Source organism: Schistocerca piceifrons, chromosome 4 (assembly GCF_021461385.2).
Source record: "Schistocerca piceifrons isolate TAMUIC-IGC-003096 chromosome 4, iqSchPice1.1, whole genome shotgun sequence".
In the NCBI taxonomy this organism is placed as follows: Eukaryota; Metazoa; Arthropoda; class Insecta; order Orthoptera; family Acrididae; genus Schistocerca; species Schistocerca piceifrons.
This window is the reverse complement of record NC_060141.1, coordinates 699,035,573-699,059,872: the sequence shown is the minus strand read 5'-3', so window position 1 is coordinate 699,059,872 and position 24,300 is coordinate 699,035,573. Positions and strand designations below refer to the sequence as shown.

At 42.1% G+C, this 24,300-nt stretch overlaps 1 protein-coding gene across 1 annotated transcript in view; it reads right to left on the bottom strand.

The window, feature by feature from the left end:
* The window catches only part of LOC124796117 (hemicentin-2-like), a 790,202-nt gene that overhangs the window by 70,897 nt on the left and 695,005 nt on the right, over positions 1-24,300 (bottom strand). Inside the window, exon 13 of the mRNA XM_047260206.1 lies at positions 5,289-5,310. Within this exon, the coding sequence (XP_047116162.1) occupies positions 5,289-5,310 (22 nt within the window). The remainder of the gene's footprint in view (positions 1-5,288; positions 5,311-24,300) is intronic.

Sequence of the window (24,300 nt, the reverse complement as noted above, 5' to 3'; positions counted from 1 at the left end):
GGACAAGGCAAGATTACAATTGAAACTTCCTGGCAGATTAAAACTGTGTGCCGGACCGAGACTCGAACTCGGGACCTTTGCCTTTCGCGGGCAAGTTCTCTACCAACTAAGCTACCCAAGCATGACTCACGCCCCGTCCTCACAGCTTTACTTCTGACAGTACCTCGTCTCCTACTTTCCAAACTTTGCAGAAGCTCTCCTGCGAACTTTGCAGAACTAGCACTCCTGAAAGAAAGCCATGTCACCGCAAACGGGGCGTAAGTCGTGCTTGAGTAGCTCAGTTGGTGAGCACTTGCCCGCCGAAAGGCAAAGGTCCCGAGTTCGAGTCTCGGTCCGGCACACAGTTTTAATCTGCCAGGAAGTTTCATATCAGCGCACACTCCGCTGTAGAGTGAAAATTTCATTCATTATTACAACTGATTTTGTGGACTGTCCTCAAACTAGCTCTATTAAGTTCTTCCATTCGTGTTGAAGTTCGTCTACACTAAACATAGACAACGCTAACGGAAAAGGTGTAAATATGGATGTTCTCCTCTTAAAGATGTTTTCTTTTGGGAAAAGTCCAGATACTTACTCTCATTAGCAATTATAACAAGTTTATTAGAGGTTAGGAGGGAAACATCGATCAATATCTACTGTCTCAGTTCTAAAACAAAGAATCACGATAAAACCTGCAAAATACCACTAAATATGGGGTTCAAATATTGACCATACCCGAAGAAGAGAAATTTTTAAAATATTCTAAGAACGCTGCATTAAAACATTACACATCCTAGACTAGTCTACAGACAGCAGCTTCTCTGTTTAAGCATTTTGAAAGAACAGCGAATCAAAATTTATTTACAGAAATCGCAAAACTTAATGGCACCTTCAGCCCAGGTGGAATCTAGGAGTGTCCACATTTGGCATTTGACATATTGAACCAACACTTCTCCGCAAGTCTCTTGAGAGAGTTTTCTATCACCAAAGGTGCAGGTTTCATCGCTCGTCTGGTATATTCCCGTCAGTGACTTCCCAGGCCGCTATTGCTGTCCACAACGAGAGGATTTTGGAGAAGAAACGAATTGTTAAGTAAGTGAAATTTTCTTTTTGTGAAGGCCTTTGCTCTTCCCACCCTTGCCCACTGGCCAGCCTCCCGCCCCGGGAAAATCTCGACTTCTTCTTGACAGTACATTTGTCAAGCGATTTGTTCAAGTGCTGCTTGTGTGGAGTTCCATTGGTAAGGACAGCGCAAGCTACTTTGCGCCCCCGAGTGATGGTCCTGCTCTTATGTTGGGGCAGAATGTATTTTGAACTGAAAAATTGCATTTTAAGGCCAGAGGGAGTATTGTGTTCCTTAAACGAGAGCCCATTTATGTACAGAAGCTTAACGTAGGCCAGACGGCCACTACTACATGAAACCCAAAGGCGAGCGTAACTAAAGACGTGGATGTGTTTTATAAATGTAGCTTGGGATACTGATTTAAGCATTCACTATCAAGTTACCTTAAACAAATCGTATGGAGACGCTCACACACCTAACAACGGTTAACAGTCTGAAACAAACACAGTTAGCAAATAATCGACGCTGCACCCACATTACTTAAAAGCAATATTCCAACTGCTCACTGGTACAATTCACTGTTGTGGCTACTAATCTGCAGCATCTGCCATATCACTTTGATGATGGTTGCCCATATTTACACCTGTGTCCCACTTTGCACCTTCTCCTCTGTGTATTAGACAAAATAAAAACGTAGTCGATTAACACGAACCCTTATTTGACTTCCCTGTTTAATATAAATGGCTGGATACCGAAATTGCTACAATAAGAAGGGTAGCAGAGAATTTAATTTCTTACATATACAGTACTGAAGGAATAATATACGCTTATGTTTGTAGCCGACATAGACAGAGTTCACAGTGTGCGAAATTTTATTACGTCACGTCTGGTGACAACGAACTTGCTAACCTGAATGAGCAACATGTTAAAGTGAAGTTAGATGACAGATACGGGTATATTAGTCCGCTTTTCTTCAGTCGTATGTAAGAGTGCAATAGTGGTGGCTGATAACTGGATGCATGTAAGACTCTCTCTAATCCATGACAACCCATTTCCGAAGGGTAAGAATTATGGAGCATACAGTGAACAGGGTAACAGTAGAACATCTTCAGCATAGTGGTTAGGTCAGAAGAGCATGACAGTCTTTCGCTATCATCTTGATGAGAGGCAACCTCAGGGAAATCTTGAATATATGATCCAGCCACCGGCTCTAACACATGAGAAGTGTAACGGCTGCTCAAGTAACTACTGGCTATGCGAATTAGAGGTGACCTTGGGGTGCAGCCAGTGGCAGTCCAGTCCATCGGATATGACGATGACGAATGCAATCCGGCAACGTTCGTACTCGTAATCCCATAGCTTCCACAGAGCCAAGAATAGTCTGAAAAACCAAAGTGAAACCAACTGAGTGTCGAGTGTTGGGCTGGTACGTCTAACCCTTTACCCCAATCAAGCGATGTCACAATTATGGTTCCTGCGTCCTCGGCGTCATTCACGATGGTATGCTTCAACAAAATCCTCTCGGTTTGCAAGCGGCGTTACTTTGAATAAAACGCTCGAGATTTCAATAGCTGTCTCTGCCATCGACATTAGGGCTTAAAATCGTTGACTGCACCAGACTGGCATGGTATTCTACTTATAAAGATGCAATGGCAGTGCCTGGAACCATTCAGAGAGGGTCGGTGTGATACAAGCATGGAAGGCGGGCTGGACAGCTCCTAGCAGCACCGTCCCACCGTGGGAACGGGACGGCCGATTCAAACGTGGCGCTGTCCTCTGTCACCACCTCTCCTGCACATGTCCAACAAGATATAAAGACCCCAGGGTATGCATCACAGTACGTGACACTAAAGACGCGCGGGATTAGCCGAGCGGTCTTAGGCGCTGCAGTCATGGACTGAGAGGCTGGTCCCGGCGGAGGTTCGAGTCCTCCCTCGGGCATGGGTGTGTGTGTTTGTCCTTAGGATAATTTAGGTTAAGTAGTGTGAAAGCTTAGGGACTGATAACCTTAGCAGTTAAGTCTAATAAGATTTCCCACACACACGTGACACTAAAACTCTTACGGATTGCTGCGACTGACAGGAAGTGAGTTACTACTTGACACCAATTTAAAACTTCATAGTTATGTGGCTAACCACTTTCAACCTCTCGACAACACGAGGCAGAGTTCATGTCGTGTTGCTACATTTTAATTCACATGCCAGTTTCCTGTCTGGCCCTAGATGTAGCTGAGCATTCATGGTGTTTTGTTGAGCTAGGCAACTAATGTGACGTCACAAGTCCATTGTGGGCTCATATTTCCTTGGGCCCAAGTCCTGTGGTGAGACGGAGCTTCAAGGAGCTGCCCACCTTGATTTCCGTGTATGCATTGCTCTGGCCCTCATTGTAAAGTTTCAGATGCTCCCATTGTATCTTTGCAGTATGATTCAGTTGCCCCTACCACTTGGCTTTAGACAGCCAGCAGCGACTTCAAATGTCACCGTCAAATTTTCGTATTGTGCGTCCCCAGTAGCTGAGTGGTCAGCGCGACAGAATGTCAATCCTAAGGGCCCAGGTTCGATTCCCGGCGGGGTCGGAGATTTTATCCGCTCAGGGACTGGGTGTTGGGTTGTCCTAATCACCATTTCATCACCAACGGCGCGCAAGTCACCGACGTGCAGTCTAATCGAAAGACTTGTACCAGGCGAACGGTCTACCCAATGGGAGACCCTAGTCACACGACATTTACATTTATTTATTTTCATATTCTGTTGCTCGCTACATGCAAATTAATAGTCCTACAAAAAAAAAAAAAAAAGAATGAACTGTATCTTTCCGTATGAAATTTAATGTAGTTAAATTTTATAATGGGATACGTTTGTGCTGGAGGCCACATTTTTCGTATTATTCAAGGAAAACGCATTTGAAGGTAGTTTACTATGCTTTTGTTAAATAATTTGACAAATACAGCTTCCAGCAGAAAAGCAACGAAAAGGTCGTATTTTTTTTTCTGTGGGACTAATTGTTTACGTGTACTGAGGGAGAGAATAATTGAAGGTGTTGCAGGTTGCATAAAACCCAGAGGTAGGGGCAGCTGAGTGACACTGTATAAGCAGAACACCGTGCCAGCTCCGGTAGTCAGTGATTTTTAACTGAAGATGACGATGGCAAGCGCAGCTATCGAACGCTCGAGTGTTTCGCTCGGACTGACGTGACTTCTAAAATGAGAAGATTTTATTGAATGCTCGCTGCGTTAGCAGTCCACGGTGCTTGTGACGTCATTGCCCTGTCCTTGTGAATATTTTTATTGCTGCAAAGTAGTCCTTTACCTTTGTCGCGAAAACTGACGTAGGTGTACGATCTTGCACTGTCAAGTGATGAATGTATCTCACCATTTCGGACACTTTTCGGTAGGGGCCGTAGAGTATGGCATCGATTATATCCGTTGTGCATCTGTCGATACCATAAGTATATGACACTCATGGGATCCCGATTAACACGAGCAGAAGTCTCAAATGGTCCATATGGCTCTGAGCACTATGGGACTTAACTTTTGAGGTCATCAGTCCCCTAAAACTTAGAACTACTTAAACCTAACTAACCTAAGGACATCACACACATCCATGCCCGAGGTAGGATTCGAACCTGCGACCGTAGCGGTCGCGCAGCTCCAGACTGTAGCGCCTAGAACCGCTCGGCCACTCTGGCCGGCGCAGAAGTCTCGACAGGCGATGATCTTGCCGCTGTGAAAAGCTGACTTACGACAGAGAACTATCTTTTTACATTCATCCAACATACAAATGTGGTTTCTGAATAAGATGCTGGATGAGCGATCTGCTCTTAGTTTCGAAATGTACATGGCGGTACTCCTTCCTGCTTTATACGTTTTTGCTAAAATTGCTATTTATTTGCATATGGAGACACTTGTAGACTTCATGCCAGTCTTCTTTGCCATCATATTTGTGTTGCAAATTTCAATGTCCGGTGGAGTATATGCAGTTGCAGGGCCTGCCTCTGAATTGTGCACTTCCTTGTGTCGACGGCCGCGAATTTGTGCAGGCTACCATAAATCGGAGCGCCTTCGGTAAACGGCGGCACACTGGCCGTATCGACAGGAAGCTGATATACGCGCGCTCTGTGTGAGTACAGCTGTTGCCGTCTGCAAACAGGGTTATTGCGCTTCCACTATCGCGTGTGCCGAGCGCCAAAGCGCGTTTTATGTGCTGCCTTCCACTGCTTCAATTAAAATAAATTGATATACTGATACCAATCACCATTTACTGAATTCTCTTCTCGAGCGTGGCGCTTGTTTAAACAAGGACCACGTAATTATCTTTTGTTGCTCTACAGTTCAGCGTTCTGATCATTTCACGGAATAGCGGAATACTGATCTTTTGCGGCGTCACGCGCAATTTCATTGCTGCAAAAAACTGCACCGCAATAGCTGAGAACGGTGAATACGTGTCGTTAAATTGAATGAAATTATTCGTTTGACCTTGATTAGTTCGAATAATGTATTAATTTGAAATTATTTTATATTCATGTTACTCAAAAATGACGAAAGTATACCTTTAAAATTCATTAAAACTTTTCTATTTAATTTTGGTACAAATAGCATGTGTAAGTATCCTTGTCAAATAATACATTATAAAGGATACACCGAAAATCCACCACGTGCAACATTCTAGATAAAAAACACATAAAATCAGTATGATACATCGCAATCTGTCGTCACCTTTTGCGCGACCGTGTATCAGAGTGACTTCGCAGATGTGAAGCACAGAATAAGGCAGAAAAAAGAACACAAGAGCATTTGTGATATGAAGGGCAGATATAGCATCTTAGCAGACGACTCTTTTGCACAACAAAATACAGAAAATCCATACATGTGTGTTCCACGTCCCCTTTTAAATATCTGTAAAATCACCTTGCACCGCCGAGCAGAGAAGCGCAGTCGTTAGCACACTGGACTAGCACTCCAGAGGACGACGGTTCAGATCCGCTTTCGGCCATCCTGATTTAGGTTTCGCGTGATTTCCCTAAATCGCTTAAGAGAGCTGCCGGGACAGTTTCTTCACAGGGTGTGAAACACGAATCTTCTCCTCCTTTATTCAACCAGTGGTTGGGAATGAGAGCACTTAGTTGGTTGCAATAAACTTTACACATAAATTCAAATTTTTAAGAAACATTTTCTCGGCGACAACCGCCACATAATTATGAAAGGAGAAAAGTTTAGATTTTCGCTGTTTATGCCGTAAAACAACCGCATCAAGCAAGACGTTTTAATTTATAATGTTTTTACTGCTGGCAGTATTCACCACATGCTTTGAACATAGTATTCACAAATACCACTGTACCTGCAAAATTGTATCATTATACGCCACATAATTCGAGAGAGATGCCGTTATAAACACTGAGATGTGTGAAAAACTGCAGCATCATGCATGACCATTAAATTTATCACTCCTGTACAACTGACTCATTTTACATCAAGTTTGGCAGACAGTATTTAGTTATGATCTGCAATGTACCAACTAAATTATATCGTCTTACGTCACATAATTCAGGTGATATGATATGATTAACGCTGCGCTGCAAGTAAAACTCTCCCACCACCCATGACGGTTTAATTTATTACGTCTTTGCGGCTAACTCTAGTTGCAATAAATTTCACTGACAGTATCCAAATATACTCCTGAATGTACCTGCAAGATTACAGAGTTGTGCGACACACTGTTCAGGAAACAGACGTAACAAATATTGTACCGCCTGAAAATAAAATTGCAGGACGAAATCTGCCAGAAATACAGGTGAAATATACGTATAGTTATGTTAACTGTATGTGAAAAATATGTCACTTTCGGGTACTCTGGCAAAGCTGTGGGTATGAAGCTCCTCCACCACCCCTAGATCAATTTAAACCAAAAGTGGTACATACATTATCTCCTATCTGGAAACAAATACTTGTATTAGAAATAGTAAACAGACAATCAGTTGCAAATTGGAATGTTTTTGAAAACCGCTTTATCATGGCTTCAACGTTTATAAAAACGTCGTCTTCAGAAGGAAATATGGACAAATGTGTTACATGTAGCGGCAGAGAAACGTCAAAATATATAGCCGAAAGGCGTCAAGTTAATTATAAAATGTCACCTCCATAAAAATTCAAAACATGCACAATTTGGTTGTTCTTATATACACTACTGGCCATTAAAATTGATAGACCACGAACATGACGTGTTACAGACGCGAAATTTAACCGACAGGAAGAAGATGCTGTGATATGCAAATGATTAGCTTTTCACAGCATTCACACAAGGACGGCGCCGGTGGCGACACCTACAACGTGCTGACATGAGGAAAGTTTCGAACCGCTTTCTCATACACAAACAGCAGTTGACCGGCGTTGCCTGGTGGAACGTTGTTGTGAAGCCTTGTGAAAGAAGGAGACTTTGATAAAGGTCGGATTGTAGCCTATCGCGATTGCGGTTTATCGTAACGCGACATTGCTGCTCGCGTTGGTCGAGATCCAATGACTGTTAGCAAAATAGGGAATCGGTGGGTTCAGGAGGGTAAGACGGAACGCCGTGCTGGATCCCAACGGCCTCGTATCGCTAGCAGTCGAGATGACAGGCATCTTATCCCCATGGCTGTAACGGATCGTGTAGCTACGTCTCGATCCCTGAGTCTACAGATGGGAACGTTTGCAAGACAACAATCATCTGCATGAACAGTTCGACGACGTTTGCAGCAGCATGGACTATCAGCTCGGAGACCACGGCTGCGGTTACCCTCGACGCTGCATCACAGACATGAGCGCCTGCGATGGTGTAATCAACGACGAATCTGGGTGCACGAATGGCACAACGTCATTTTTTCGGATGAATCCAGGTTCTGTTCACAGTATCATGATGGTCGCATCCGTGTTTGGCGACATCGCGGTTAACGCACATTGGAAGCGTGTATTCGTCAGCGCCATACTGGCGTGTCACCCGACGTGATGGTATGGGGTGCCATTGGTTACACGTCTCGGTCATCTCTCGTTCGCACTTTGAACAGTGGACGTTACATTTCAGATGTGTTACGACCCGTGGCTCTACCCTTCATTCGATAGCTGCGAAACCCTACATTTCAGCACGATAATGCACGACCGCATGTTGCAGGTTCTGTACGGCCTTGATTCAGAAAATGTTCGACTGCTGCCCTGGCCAGCACATTCTAGAGATCTCTCACCAATTGAAAACGTCTGGTCAATGGTTGCCGAGCAACTGGCTAGTCACAATACACCAGTCACTACTCCTGAAGAACTGTGGTATCGTGTTGAAGCTGGATGGGCAGCTGTACCTCTACACGCCATCCAATCACTGTTTGACTCAATGCCCAGGCGTATCAAGGGTCTATTACGGCCAGAGATGGTTGTTCTTGGTACTGTTTTCTCAAGATCTATGCACCCAAATTGCGTGAAAATGTAATCACATCTCAGTGCTATCATAATATATTTGTCCAGTGAATACCCGTTTGTCATCTGCATTTCTTCTTGGTGTAGCAATTATAATGGCCAGTAGTGTACTATTTCCTAATAAGTGATTGATGTAGAAAATTTTGAAACGAATGCGATGGTGGTAAGAACGTCCATCTTGGGTGAGAGTGGCAATTTTGAAGCAGAAGGTGATGTGGTGGAGATGTTCAGGGTGAAGTAAGATGTTCACTGATAGGACTGTGGAGAAGGTTGAGAGAGAAGGGTAAGTATGAGGAAATAGATTCAGAATAGGAAATGAATGAAATGGATGGAGAGATGAGGAGGAGAAGATGGGCAGGGAAGGTGGAAGATCAGATGGACAGGCGGGAGCAGATGGGACACACAGTGGGAGGAAGAGGACAGAGGGGGTAGGAGGAGATGGACTAAAGGGGAAGATGGACTAACGGAGAGGTAGTCGACCTGGCTCCTACTGCACACAAGTGGGCGCTGCAGATTTCATGTCGGTAGCAGTTGATCGGGGTTTTAAAAAAAATTTTGATTACGTGTTCCTAATATTTCAACATAAAATTTTTAGTAAGTAATTATTACTATATGCTTTAACCTGCTGTAACTCAGCTTTGTAAATTTTATGAAACGTTACTTCCAGCCTTTTAAAATTACCCTAAACTTTGAACCGTTAGGTGGTTAAAACATTTTACTACTAACAGATGTACTAAAGTGGGCAGTACGTAAAAAAGAAGTTATCTACCCCTGGACTAACAGAAGACTGGAATAAATACATACCCGGGCAATGCTTGGTACTCAGCTAGATTGATATAAATGGCTCTGAGCACTATGGGACTCAACTGCTGTGGCCATCAGTCCCCTAGAACTTAGAACTACTTAAACCTAACTAACCTAAGGACATCACACACATCCATGCCCGAGGCAGGATTCGAACCTGCGACCGTAGCAGTCGCACGGTCCCGGACTGCGCGCCTAGAACCGCGAGACCACCGCGGCCGGCAGATTGATATAAAAGGGAGGGACAAGTGCAAAGCAGTTCTGTTTATACGCAGACGGAAACTACTGCGCAAACATCAACACAGTAGACAGATAACACTACATACACGCCCAATACATTTCCGAGACAAAGTCAGATATTTCTATGTCTGGTTGGACCAGAAACTTACATGGGGGGACCACATCGAATACGTTGCCAACAGAGCGCACGCGAGGCTCAAAGAACTCTACCCAAGGCTCAACAGGGAAAGCACACTGAATGGGAGGGTGCCGAGGTCCATATACATGACACTGATTAGACCTCTAATGACGTACGCAGCTCCTGTCTGGGAATACGCAGCTCCTACACGACAGCGCCGCCTGCAGATCATACAGAACAAAGTGCTACGAATCATTAGCGACGCTCCGCGGTACACACGCACAGTGGATCTTCACAATGAATACCGCCTTGAAACATTCAAGGAAATATTTTTAAAAAAAGGAAGAAAAAACGCCTCACGACTATACAGGAACTCGAGACACACGAACAATCCTTTCATCCTTACTCTGGGAAACTACGATCACAACCATGGGTGAAAGCATAAGCGGCCAAAGACACTACTAGCTAGGACATAACCACTTATGCAAGCTAACATACACCAAGAAGCAACAAACGTCGGTAAACCCCTGCATATCAGCAACGTTGACGAAATACCAACTGCTATTAAAGCCGACCAATAAGCTACAGCTACAGTTCACCCACTGACGCACAAACAAATCGCCCACATCACCCTAAACTGTTCATCTATCGGACACAAAACGATTATAAACCTAACTGTTGCAGGTTGCTGACGCTGATCGAGAGTTGAACACCGGCACCCAGCGTCAGTCGCCGAGCAACAGCACCGCACAACGTCATAGGTATCGACATGCATGATACCCACTACCAAGAAAGCCTACCTTTGCACGACCTATCGCAGGCAGCAAGACATCCGCTACTGCTCTTACCACCCAACGTAACTATCGTAGAGGTTCTTTTCCCTTGGCTCTTGCCTTGGAACTATTTTTTCCTCTGCCCTTCAAACTGCTACCCTTCGTTCGACTTTCGACCCTATCTATATCCAGATGAGCGCCTAAGAATGGTTAATTTTAACCGGACGTACGCAAACATCGCAGTACCCGTAGACCTTTTGAGTTGGCCATCATGCCGGCGTGGGCGTGTGGGGTTTCCACCTCTCTTTTTTTTTTTTAAAGTTAAAAGTAGGTTAGTGAAGATAAACATATGCAGCGTGATGAGAATAGCATAAAATTAGGCGGTAGGAATAAGGTCTGTACATTTTCAGGAACCAACAATGCGAACAGAAATGAGACAGTTATTTGCGACAAAATATCACCTGTCTGGGGTTCAGCAATAAGAAACTTGTCGCTGTTCTCGTAATCAAAGAACATCTTAAAATTGATTTTAATACAAATAATATCAACGCAAAGAAATACATATAAAATCAGTAAAAAGATATGGAGCAGTCCATGAACTATCAGTATCTAATTTCAGCATCTATTTAGACATATCAGTACCCCTGAAAGAAATGTGCGTTGTGTTAACTTTGATGGAAAGTGAATTAGCTTTTCTAAATAGTTCGTTCTCTACATATGGATCATCGATAAACGATTTTCGAGAAGATGTCGTACAGAAAATCTTTTAACATAGTTGGTGTAATCGACGCTATTACTATTAGAATTTATTGATCGCTGAAATTCTAGTTTCATTCCTTTGCAGCTAGTGATTGCTATGTCGATACGTGTTTTCTAGCATGTATTGGGAACAGACTTGCGAAACGTCACGGCAGGAAGCTGTATTTGACACAGGAGTAATATTAGTGGAGAACGCAGTTTCGAATAGAATTGCCTGCATTCTGCTCATAGCCTAATTGGCAGAAAGACCTGAATTTCAGCAGATACTTGGAGCTCGCAGAGTCAAAAACTCGGTCTGCCATACTCCTGGGTGTTGGAGGCACTCTAGAATCAGTTATACTTTGTGATCACTAAAGTTTTATTTCCATTATGGAAAACCTTCAAGAATCGAAAATTCGGTCCTGTGCGGTGGCATGATGTTCCGATTAGTTTTCTTGAGACGGTTGTTGCAGTTTCGAGAGTATGGAGATGATATATATAAACCAGGTTACACAGGTTGTTAAGGTATTTCGAAGATGACTGGATAAGACCAAAGCGTCAATGCCTAACTGCAACTGAATGAATCCACCACGAATCACATTACACTAAAATGGTGCAGAAACGAAATAATTTGCACACAGATTGGATGGGTTACCGACGTGGAAAGAGTCAAGGCAATACAAGAAGTTTCGTTTTAGTCCCATTGGTAAACGTCACACGCTCCTCTTGGAAGGACATTTCCACTTCTGCAGCGAAATTGAGAATTTCTAATTCAAGTATTCGTCGCATTTCCTCACAATTTACCATGAAATCATTGTTCATAGGTTTTCATCTCACCCCATAGTTTGCGGACAAACAACAGCTGGTCCACTAAATCGTCAAACGACGATTAGGTTGCTTTAACGCCGCTGTACAGGCGGCTGCCTTTGGAAGGCAGATGTACTTGGAAAGCGTGTACACTATTCCAGAGCCACAATCCTGGATATAGAGTGACAGTTGCAGTATTTGTAGGCCAACTAACTGCTAAACGTAAGTGTTCTACTATCTACTTTGAGTATCGCGATACTGCACATTCCAGAGCAAGGTTTATGAGTGCTGAATGCTGTAGCAGATGACGTTTTCTCTGTTAACGTTCATAGACTTCTGCTCTCATCTACACATTTTATTACTTTTTCATTTCGAACTTTACGCGTCTATTTTCTTTTTAACAATCGTCTACGGTACCCCACTTCAAACACTTGCAATTTCGTCTTTTCTGGATTTCCAATGGTACACTGTTCAAACCTCTGCTCGCGACATTCACATTCACGAAATTCTTCCTCATCTCCGCATTGATATATTACATCGGCTTGCATATTTTATTGAAAAACATGTACATCCCCTGTAGTAATCTACTTCTGATATCTTCCTTGCCTCGACCATCCTATATAACATAGTTTTTTAGTCAGGACAATTCTTTCACTTTTTCCACTACTACATCGTTTTCATCTTTGATGCGAAGCAAGTCGTCATTCCCCTTTCATCAACTCTTCATCACCATCGTCATTATTTTATCTATCCTTACGGCATATTTCTTTCTCTTATATATTTCCTCCACGGCACGTGAAACACACCGTACTTCAGTAGGTCTTCAAACTGTCTTTATGAACATAATCCTTCACAGCCGTCTAAAAGCGTGACATATCCTACAGATCGTCAAACAGTTTTCACATTTATCCGAACGTTCCTTCTTTGGTAATGTGATGACAATTCTTTTCTGGAAATCTAATAGAGAAGAATCGTATTTCACTCTAGTTCAAATAATCTTCTACTTTGCACGTCCCACAAGTTTCACTGTGACTCTAGATGCTTCATCGACGTTGACTGACTTGCTTGAGCTCAGCAGTCTGTCAAATTCTAACCGCATTACTAAATCATTTATTTCTCCCATATCAGCTTTCCTCTCGTATCACAGTTTCGGAGCATTCTCTTCATCCCATAGATCTTCGTTATACTTCTGCCACGTATTTGCAGTTTATTGTGCATTTAACAGGGACTTTCCATCTGCATTTCGTAGCTTAACACCTCTTTAAGTTTTCTGTAGGTCCGTTAGACTACTTAGGTGATTTACACATTTATTTTTATGCTTCTCAAATCTACTATCGAAACAGCCTGATTTCACTTCCAGCTAATTCAATTCATAACCAACTAATACTGCTGTGTTGATACTTAATTGGTAAGATTTTTTATCTTGATCCAAAAGCATCAGTGTTTCCTTTGACATCTGTTTCTTCCTCCCCTTTGCTTGCATATGCCTACCGTGTCCCGTCACGCCTTCATTTTTTCTGTCTCTATATTCCACGTCTCTTTCACTTAACTACTCTCAGCGCCTTTACTCATGCCTCAGATGCCTTCAATTTCGTCTTAATCTGTGCTAGACTCCATTTATCATATGCTCCTCTTTCTTCACGTTCTTCAGATTCAATACGCGGTTCGTCACTACTACGTTATCCTCCACGTCGGTGCATGGGTACTATTCGCAGTATCGATTTATGAACCCTGCTCTAACGATATCCTAGCCCAATTGATGTTTCCCACTGTCCTACGGGCTACTTCAAATATAATAATTTCTCTTGTGGTTTTGGAAGAGGATGTTCGCTACAATTACGTTGGGTTGTTTGGGGAAGGAGACCAGACAGCAAAGTCGGTCTCATCATATTAGGGAAGGACGGGGAAGGAAGTTGGCCGTGCCCTTTCAAAGGAACCATCCCGGCATTTGCCTAGAGCGATTTAGGGAGATCACGGAAAACCTAAATCAGGATGGTCGGACGCGGGATTGAACCGTCGTCCTTCCGAATGTGAGTCCAGTGTCTAACAACTGCGCCTCCTCGCTCGGTACAATTAGGTGAAACCTAGAGCAGAACTCCAGAATCCTCTTCTCTCTCTCATTTATTTTCATCGTCGAAATAAGAAAGTTCGGTGGTTTGTACCGACATCATAAGCAGAAAGTAACAGAAAAAAAGTACAGAAGTGAAATAGAGCAGTATCTAATGGGACTTGAAACTTTAATTATCGAGGGGAATTATAAATAATTATATGTTTGCAGCAGAGCTACTGGAGACTGCGGGTTTCGGTATCGAAATAAGAGATGAGTAACAATCTAAGGGTTCTGCCAATAAATTTCAGCTACTTATGCCCTCTTCTGTGAACGCAAGATATGGGAATCCACTTGAAAAACCCCGGCAGACACAGGAAAGCTGAGTTACACACCAGGGCCACAGAGATTCAGAAACGTATTTAATGGTAAGGCGTGCCCAGGACCACGTATGGTCTTGAGTCACAGTTTAACAACGATCAAGAGGTACTGACGTTCAAAGAAACATTAACAAGCATCGGTGAAGCGCGTTTGGGGTATTGGTGAATATATTTTGATAATCGGTACTTAAATATGTATCGACTCTAGTCTGTTATTTGTCTTTTCTTTGCTTCTAACAGTCTTCCCGCAAACACATCAGGTAATTTACTACCTAATGTTTTCTGTACGGTCACAGCTGTCCCACAAAGTGGACCACGCTTGTTAGTATAAACTGTCCCTTCTGCCTCCATGCGTCCACACGTCAGCACCTGATCTGCTGCCCAGAGGAAAATAACGATTAATGGCTTGCTTTCGCCACTCGTAGATGAAGCTAGTAGCCAACTCAAAAATGTACTACTAGTAACAGCTACAGTTATTAGTATGAAATGAATCTGCACTTATACTACTAATACTGTATATTATGGTGTATCTAAACAGTACGCCGCAATTAAATTATGTCGGTAAATGTAAGATTAGAATTGTACAGTGTTGTAGTTTCCAAGCTTGACCATCATGCGAACGATCAGTGTACTTGAAATCGATACATAGGCAAAGTGCAAACCAAAATATTTGGTGCCACGCTACATCCGTTGCTACAGGTACATTAAAAAGGACCGATATGTTGAACAGTAATATCATTGAGCAGAGTCGTTAGTCGTGTGAACAGACGAAAATCTGAAATAAGACAGCGTAGAAAAATATACTGCTGACTTCTCGTGGAGAAAGTTGTGCACAACCCGTGGATACGAGTAGCAGATACAAGATTTGAACGAGAGAGCACATTTAACAGAGACGAAAGGAATAAAGCGGCTTATAGCGGACATAGTCGGAATGTCAGGAATTTCAGGAATAGACTATGTTCTCCGAATTATGCGGCAGCTTATGCACAAGGATATTTAATCGAGAGCACACTATAAGTACGAATATAAATGCATTTGAGGAAGCTGGTACCCCTGTAGGACTCAGTTAACTTTCAGAAACAGACCAACGTTGTAAGAGTGAAGTCAAGTCTTTTACTTCTGTATTCTTCACTTTAGCGTGTAGTATTTCCGCATAACTGATGATGGTCGAAGTAGAGAGGATATAAAATGTAGACTGGCAATGGCAAGGAAAGCGTTTCTGAAGAAGAGAAATTTGTTTACATCGAGTATAGATTTAAGTGTCAGGAAGTCATTTATGAAAGTATTTGTATGGAGTGTAGGCATGTATGGAAGTGAAACATGGACGATAATTAGTTTGGAGAAGAAGAGAATAGAAGCTTTCGAAATGTGGTGCTACAGAAGAATGCTGAAGATTAGATGGTTAGATCACATAACTAATGAGGAAGTATTGAATAGGATTGGGGAGAAGAGAAGTTTGTGGCACAACTTGACCAGAAGAAGGGATCGGTTGGTAGGACATGTTCTGAGGCATCAAGGGATCACCAATTTAGTACTGGAGGGCAGCGTGGAGGGTAAAAATCGTAGAGGGAGACCAAGAGATGAATACACTAAGCAGATTCAGAAGGATGTAGGTTGCAGTAGGTACTGGGAGATGAAGAGGCTTGCACAGGATAGAGTAGCATGGAGAACTGCATCAAACCAGCCTCAGGACTGAAGACCACAACAACAACAACATTTCCGCTGGACGACAGTTGTTACTCTCAGACTGTCAATACAACATATGATGTACAAAGATATCAAGCGAAAAATCTTTGTTTTACGTTGGTGCTGCAAACAAGCACTGACTTCCACAGGAAAGTACTTCTATTCCTGTCGCTCATTTTAACGTAGAGTATTTATGGCCGTAGCTTACAGTGGCGAAACATAAAATCTTCGTTAATTACATACCACGCGAATGGACAAAAACCAGTGGCGCCCCTTTCCGTATTTACGTTTGCCAGTTAATGAATTTAATTCCGCTCAAAGTACGGACTGCGAGCGCAATAAACGCGTTCTGTATGGTAATCGCGGCGATTTTCTGGCTCGCCACGACAATTGTTCATTGTTATAGCAAGTAAATGGATATTCGCGAGCAATAGATTAGCAAACAATACTGATTGCGCTTTTGCATTAGCGGAATTTCATCAGCTAAAAGTACGCAGTACGGAAAATTGCGGATGAATATTTTCGCGCCGGCCGAGGTGTGTGTGGATACGCGAGACTCGGCGGGGCTCAAATGGAGAATCGCTTTTCAGGTCTGTAATTAAATTAAAGTCGAGGCCATATCACTGCGAAATATAAAGTTAAAACGCTATAGTATCAAATGCATTTTACCCATTTTCTGCGATTAACTCCGTCCGCGTCAAAATTACTGGGATCAGATTTATTTCAAGCACTCGTTGCAGTGCGCGTATGCTGCTAAGAAATTACCTTACGTTATTTTCTAGTCTGGGTGCATGTTGTTTATTACATGATTTCCTCACGGAAGATAATTTTAAAATGATTACAGTATTTATTCCTGCTTTATAATCTTTTCTTGTTTGACTTCCAGTACAATTTCCGTTTACGGTTCTTATTATTGAAACAGAGCTGTTGTAGTTCGTAGTTAGAGTACAATCATCAGTTTTCCAAAGAAGGATTCCAAGATCACCACATGATCATGGTTTCGAAAATTGGAAAAACTGCGTTTGCTGTACCCTGAATGTGGGTGTACGACTACAGACAGGACTTCAGTTTAACGTAGCTAGCATTCCAACGGGAAAATAGTGAAACAATACCTGTAAGTAATGCAATTAACGAAAAAATTACATTTGTAATTGTATTAATACTCCAATCAGCATAAAGACTTTGATATAATCAGAGAAAAATGGTGTAGTTGACATCGTATACTCTAGCATCACTGCAAATATTTACCTGTGGCGGCGTTGTGATAATACGTCTCTCCAACTCAACAGCGCACCGTCATCGACGTAAATCCATGATGATGATGTTTGGTTTTGTGGGGCGCTCAACTGCGCGGTCATTTGCACCCGTACAAAGACCCAATTCTTTCCAGGCCAATTTTTTTCCACAATACAATCGAGCCATTGTGACGAATGATGAAGATGGGGATGAAATGATGAGGACAAATCAAACACCCTGTCCCCGGGCAAAGAAAATCCCCAACCCGGCCGGAAATCGAACCCGGGACAGCAACGCTAGCCACGAGAGCACGAGCTGCGAATGTAAGTCCATCATGAATTAATAAACATTACCAAGCGTCACATTTTAGAATTTGTCTATACATTCTCCCTGGAGTAAGGGGAAATAAGACAAGCACGTCCTCATTTGTAAACTAAAGAATTTTTTTCTGTTCTACTGTCCTGTCACCTGTCGGAAATTTTGAGTGGTTTTTCACACTTGACGATTTTCCACAGATGAACATTTTAAAACCCACAAGGACACTCCATTGGATTCATGACCATTTCTAAATAAATAAAACCACAGCTGAGACACCGTTATGACATTCTGACATTTACTGACGATATCAAATTGTTGAGTGTTTACATGGCTTGAAATGGTGTACTGATGCCTACAACTTCCCGTACGAGCATTACATTAAGCTACTGTCAAATTATGTATATCTGTTTAATCGCCTGCAGTATCTAGTGCCGGACCGTATCTTCAGCGAGAAAAAGCGCCAGGCTCTCCTAACGGTCTGACAAACACTACATATTAACATGATCATCTGGTAACTATATTACCTAGCTTAAAAAATTCGGAAAGTTTCTGGAAATATCTATATTCAGTATACGGCAGATACATGTCTGCAACACTGAATTAATTACAGGCAGAAAATGAATGCTTCACAAGTTTTTAAGAAATGAGAATCATGGCTCTAGTGCATTGGCTGACGTCTGCTTTTCCGTAAGGCTTCTAAAACTATAACGCATCCCCACCGACCTCCCACAACCCAAGTAATCTGCTCCATTGGTACAAAAAAATGGTTCAAATGGCTCTGAGCACTATGGGACTTCTATGGTCATCAGTCCCCTAGAACTTAGAACTAAGTAATCCTAACTAACCTAAGGACATCACACACAACCATGACCGAGGCAGGATTCGAACCTGCGACCGTAGCGGTCGTGTGGTTCCAGACTGTAGCGCCTAGAACCGCTCGGCCACCTCGGCAGGCCCATTTGTACAAGTGCTAGCCAATTGAATTTGGAGATGTATATGAAACTGCATCAGGATTAAAAATTTGGAGGCCAAAGGGGTTGGTCTTCAGTCCTATTGGGTATTCTTCCTATTGAGCATATCCAAGACTCCAATGGTCGATATGTAAGCTCTTTTCATTTATTGGTGGGCCGTTTTGTTTGGTTTCGGTGGCTGTAAGTCTAACCAGGATCAGGATATCACCCCTACAGTTCCGTCAAGTCGCTTTGCTGTTTCATCATGCTAAACAAGATTGCTACAGAATACGAGGTAAACTTGCCTGTAGAAAAGAGAAAATATCTCATCAGAAATAATCTGTTAAGAAGTGAGAAACTGGGACAAGCGAAAATTGTAGAACTTATTAAGCAACTGACATTTGTACTGTTCTACAATTTCTTCTTTTCAGATGACAATATTTAGAAACAAAATTTAATTTTTTGAAGAACAGACACAACATGGAAAAAGTAGTATACTGAGGAAGGTACGTAGATGGTACCATAATTCTCCGAAATGGCATATGAATGAAATTGGTGATCGTCGCAGCACTTTGTTTTTTAATATACATAATAGCTTAATATTTACAATGGAAATCGAAGTAAGCAATAGAATTAACATTTTAGATAAAAGAATAATAAATGCTAACGGTAAAAAGAAATTCAATATATTCGGAAAAGAAAAATACGATTGTCTTCTCGGCACTCAACGAAACATAAACATGACTTTTTCGGTGCGGTAGTTCAAATGGTTCAAATGATTCAAATGGCTCTGAGCACTATGGGACTGAACTGCTGAGGTCATAAGTCCCCTAGAACTTAGAACTACTTAAACCTAACTAGCCTAAGGACATCGCACGCATCCATGCCCGAGGCAAGATTCGAACCTGCGACCGTAGCGGTCGCTCGGCTCCAGACTGCAGTGCCTAGAACCGCACGGCCACTCCGGCCGGCAGGTGCGGTAGTCGAACGGCTGATAATTAAGCTCCCTTTTTCGGATGACAATCGACGAGAGGAGTTATACACATTACTTTGTATATGAAGATTTACTATATTTAATTCTGACACGGCACAGACGTTATTTAACAGAAAAATGAAGCTTCATGAACACCGAAATTACACTAAAAATATAGGCTAATTTGAAGAAAGTAAAACAAGTTTGTGACTCTTCCATATATCGGGTAGTTGTCCTATGAAACTGAGTACATTTTTCGTAATACTAATATTATAGAAGCCTTCCATAATAACAACATCATAAGAAATGCTATAGTACACACCATCGATAAACCAGTTCAGTCAGTGAGGAGTAAATAGAATTAATTTCAGCAATTGTGGTAAACTCTATATAGGACAAACTGGAAGGGAAATACGTCTCCGACACAAAGAACATATTGTCAGAAACGATAAAAATCAGTCCACAATCTCACTACGACTGAAAAAAGAGAATTATTCTGTTTCCAGTATGAAGAATAATTTAGAACTGATGTAGAACATTGACAGTACCGCTGCATTGATATCTTAGGAGGACTGGAAATTTACATACATTTACTTATTTTTAATGAAAATAGTAACCTGAAATACAGGAATCTTATGCCGAACTTCAAAGATATGCTCCAGAGCATGTCATGATTCCAATCGCGACATCCATATTAACGCTCTTAATATTAATTTTGCTTCACATGTTCCATCTACTTCATCCGCATCGTTTAAAAAATGTTGTGTCTTTGTTTTTATTCATTTTAAAAATAGCTGTGAATGTATCAGCAGTATCTGTTTTGCCATGGTGCCTTACTTTATAATTTGCTGAACATGGTTATGTTGGCATGCTCACTGCACCTGATTTTCTCTTGGTAAGATTTATTCTGGTGCACAGTCAGCCTACCCAAGAGCTCTATTTACATGTGATATAATATGGAAAATTTAGTGATCCTATATTAGTTCACACTCTCTGGAGCATGGTTTTAATTCAGCGTACTGATTTTGCTACTGTGTAAAGACTTGTATTCGGCATACATAAGCGGCAACTGTTGTTTTAATTTCTTACGTGAGATGTTGGTCAAATCAATAGTCTGTATTAAAAGCGTTTTACATGTGGTTTATCGTAATGTATTCAGTCAGTTCTTGTACGAATGCAGTGTATGTATCTGGACTTCAATCAATGGGTTTATCAGCTTGTACAAAAAATAGAAAATATTCTGCCAGCTCAGGTTGGCCGCACGTTTTATGTACTTGTTCCGTTAATCAGTGACAATGTAATGTATTTGAGCTAACAGTATATTAGCGGACATGTGCCTTGTACCACTACCAGCATACTCGTAACGTGTCCATATCCAAATATACTGCCTTATTATTTGGTATTTGTCCACTATGTTAGCATTTCGATTAAGTTATTGGGACCCACATTTATTTCATTTCATTCTGTGTGGAGCAGGAGAGTTATCATACTTCAGATTTGCTTTCTTGTAGCCCCAACTACTGTCGGCTGAAGTAGGGTTTGTTCCTCTAAAGTCGTTGTATCACGGCACCAGTGGGCATGTTGAACATGGCTATAGATTGTATCACACTGGCGTCTGAGTGTGTATGTAGATCGTTTGTTTTATGTATCATGTTTCTGTCACCGCAACTGTGCTCTTAACACAAGTATGTGGCTATCTGTTATAACTGTCACTTTTCTCTAACGACGTATACAGATCTCTAGATCATCTTTGGTTCAACAGGTGAATCAACTGTGCAGTTACCACTATGTAGAACGTCTTCGTACCTGGCGCTAATTCTGACATTCTGTATACAGATCTCTAGATCATCTTTGGTTCAACAGGTGAATCAGCTGTGCAGTTACCATTATGTAGAACGCCTTCGTACCTGGCGCTAATTCTGACTTTACAACACGAATACAGGCATTGTGTGGAACTGTACATGACTCACGGTGTTACTTATATCACTGTGTGACAAAAGGGTACCTGAGTAAAAAGCCAGTTTACCGAATTGTTTTGTGATTTTCTTTGATCAGAATTAGTTACATCATTCTGTGTGTAGTACCGTTTGTCCCTGTGATGATCTCACAGATTTTATTATTTAACACCAGTGATTTATAATGCCTAATACAACTTGATAAATGCATATCAGTGAGTATACGACATTTAATTAATTGTGGGTATCGAGGCCGTTTTCAACGGTTAACAGGATTGTAATAGTTTAATCTCGTAATGCTCTTTATAACTTCTTTCATTTGGTATAAAGGTCTATGATGACGGTTTGTGAACCGAAACTGATTGTAAAGTAAATAAAATTTATCAGCAGCTCTTGGCGGTAATCTTAACGTCCTTCCAATATTTACGAGCTGTGGTGGGCCACTTTCTCAAATTCTGAACATACATAGATTTTATCCGCAATAATTACTCAGCGAGTGATTATGGCTAGCGATAAGAGAAGCCCGAATAAGAATTAATGTGGTATAAACAGGTGGCGTGCAAATCCCGCCCCTTCCGCTGCACAAGCACTTTGTAATCGATGAAAATAAAAAAAAAAGAGGTATGACAAGTTTCTGCTCGTATCCCTGTGATTTGTTGATTCTACTCTGCCCTAAAATTGTATAATCTCTTTTCCTGGCGTTTCACTTTCAATACAATTACTATGTATGGTCAGCGCTGTTGAAGGGAAGCGAGAGAGTTGGAATTGTTAGAAAATTGTCCATTCGCTCCGAAGTAGTGTATGTTTTACACCTGCACTCTGTGGCTGTATGAAAGATTAGTTTAGATCGTTATTTTCAGAGAGCGTGTGGCTGCAGTGCTAATTGCTCAGGTGATTTGCAGAATATTGTACCACATAAAATCCAGCAGCCAGTGACAAATACATGAGCCACGGAGAAACTAGTTGCGGGGTCAAGCAACTGAACGGTTGACTTGTAACTAGCGAAGTGTATTGCCATTTGATCCGAGGGTGTATAGTGGCGCCACGTTTCACCCGATGGAAATGGCGGGCATACGAACATCACTCTAGAATGACCAGTTAGTGTCACAGTTCTCCAACAGCTTGTTTACTATACTACGATGTACACTGTACTTCTTTTAATGCGTTACGATATTGAACATTCAAAAAAGGTTCTTAGGAGCTATGGTAGAGCGAAATATGAGACATGAGTAAACTCTTCTTCCAAAGTTTAATAAACACGGAAGACTGAGTAGGTCAAATGCAAAAGAATTCTGTAATTAACTTGAGTTAAATGTGGAGCATACATCAAAAAGCATCAGTTCGATATTAACTGTTGCGGAGTTTTTTTTTATTATTAGCTTTCGAGACGATCCTTTGCTGCCATCTCAAAAGTGGAATACCAACTACGAGGATACGAACCTACGGTCAACACAACACCACGACCGGGGAAAAGTTTCTCAGTCCTCGCCACGAATAAAACCCATGCCCTTCAATCAGCAAACCGCACGCTTACGGTGCAGCTACCGAGCCGGACTTCGTGTGCTGCTCTTCACATACACTACTGGCCATTAAAATTGATACACCGAGAAGAAATCCAGACGATAAACGGGTATTCATTGGACAAATATATTATACTAGAAGTGACATGTTATTACATTTTCACTCCATTTGGGTGCATAGATCCTGAGAAATCAGTACCCAGAACAAACATCTCTGGCCGTAATAACGGCCTTGATACGCCTGGCCATAGAGTCAACACCCAACTTTGATGGCGTGCCCCTGCAGCTTCAACACGATACCACAGGTCATCAAGAGTAGTGACTGGCGTATTGTTTATCAAAACCAGACATGATTGTCTTAATGGGGATTCCGCGATCGTTCATTAAATAAAAATATGGCGTTTCAGTATTTGATCGCTATTCTTTATTTTCAAATTTTGAAAACTTTGAAAATAAATAGCGATGAAAGACTGAAACGCCATATTTTTATTTTTTTTTACTGGCGTATGGTGACGAGCCAGTTCCTCGATCACCATTGACCACACGTTTTCAATTGCGGAGAATGTGCTGGCCAGGGCAGCAGTCGAACATTTTCTGTATCCAGAAAGGCCCGTACAGGACCTGCAACATGCGGTCGTGCATTACCCTCCTGAAATGTAGGGTTTCGCAGGGATCGAATGAAGGGTAGAGCCACGGGTCGTAAGACATCTGAAATGTAACGTCCACTGTTCAAAGTGCCGTCAGTGCGAACAAGAGGTGACCGAGACGTGTAGCCAATTGCACCCCATACCATGACGCCGGGTGATACGCCAGTATGGCGATGACGAATACACGCTTCCAATGTACGTTCACCACGATGTCGCCAAACATGGATGCAACCATCATGATGCTGTAAATAGAACCCGCATTCATCCGAAAAAATGATGTTTTGTTATTCGTGCACCCAGGTTCGTCGTTGGTTCACCATCGCAGGCGCTCCTGTCTGCGATGCAGCGTGAAGGGTAACCGCAGCTATGGTCTCCGAGCCGATACTCCATGCTGCTGCAAACGTCGTCGAACTGTTCGTGCAGATGGTTTTTGTCTTGCAAACGCGCCCACCTGTTGAATCAGGGATCGAGAAATGGCTGCCCGATCCGTTACAACCATGCGGATAAGTTGCCATTCATCTTGACTGCTGGTGATACGAGGCCGTTGGGATCCAGCACGGCGTTCCTTATTATCCTCCTGAACCCACCGATTCCATATTCTGGTAACAGTCGTTGGATCTCGACCAAC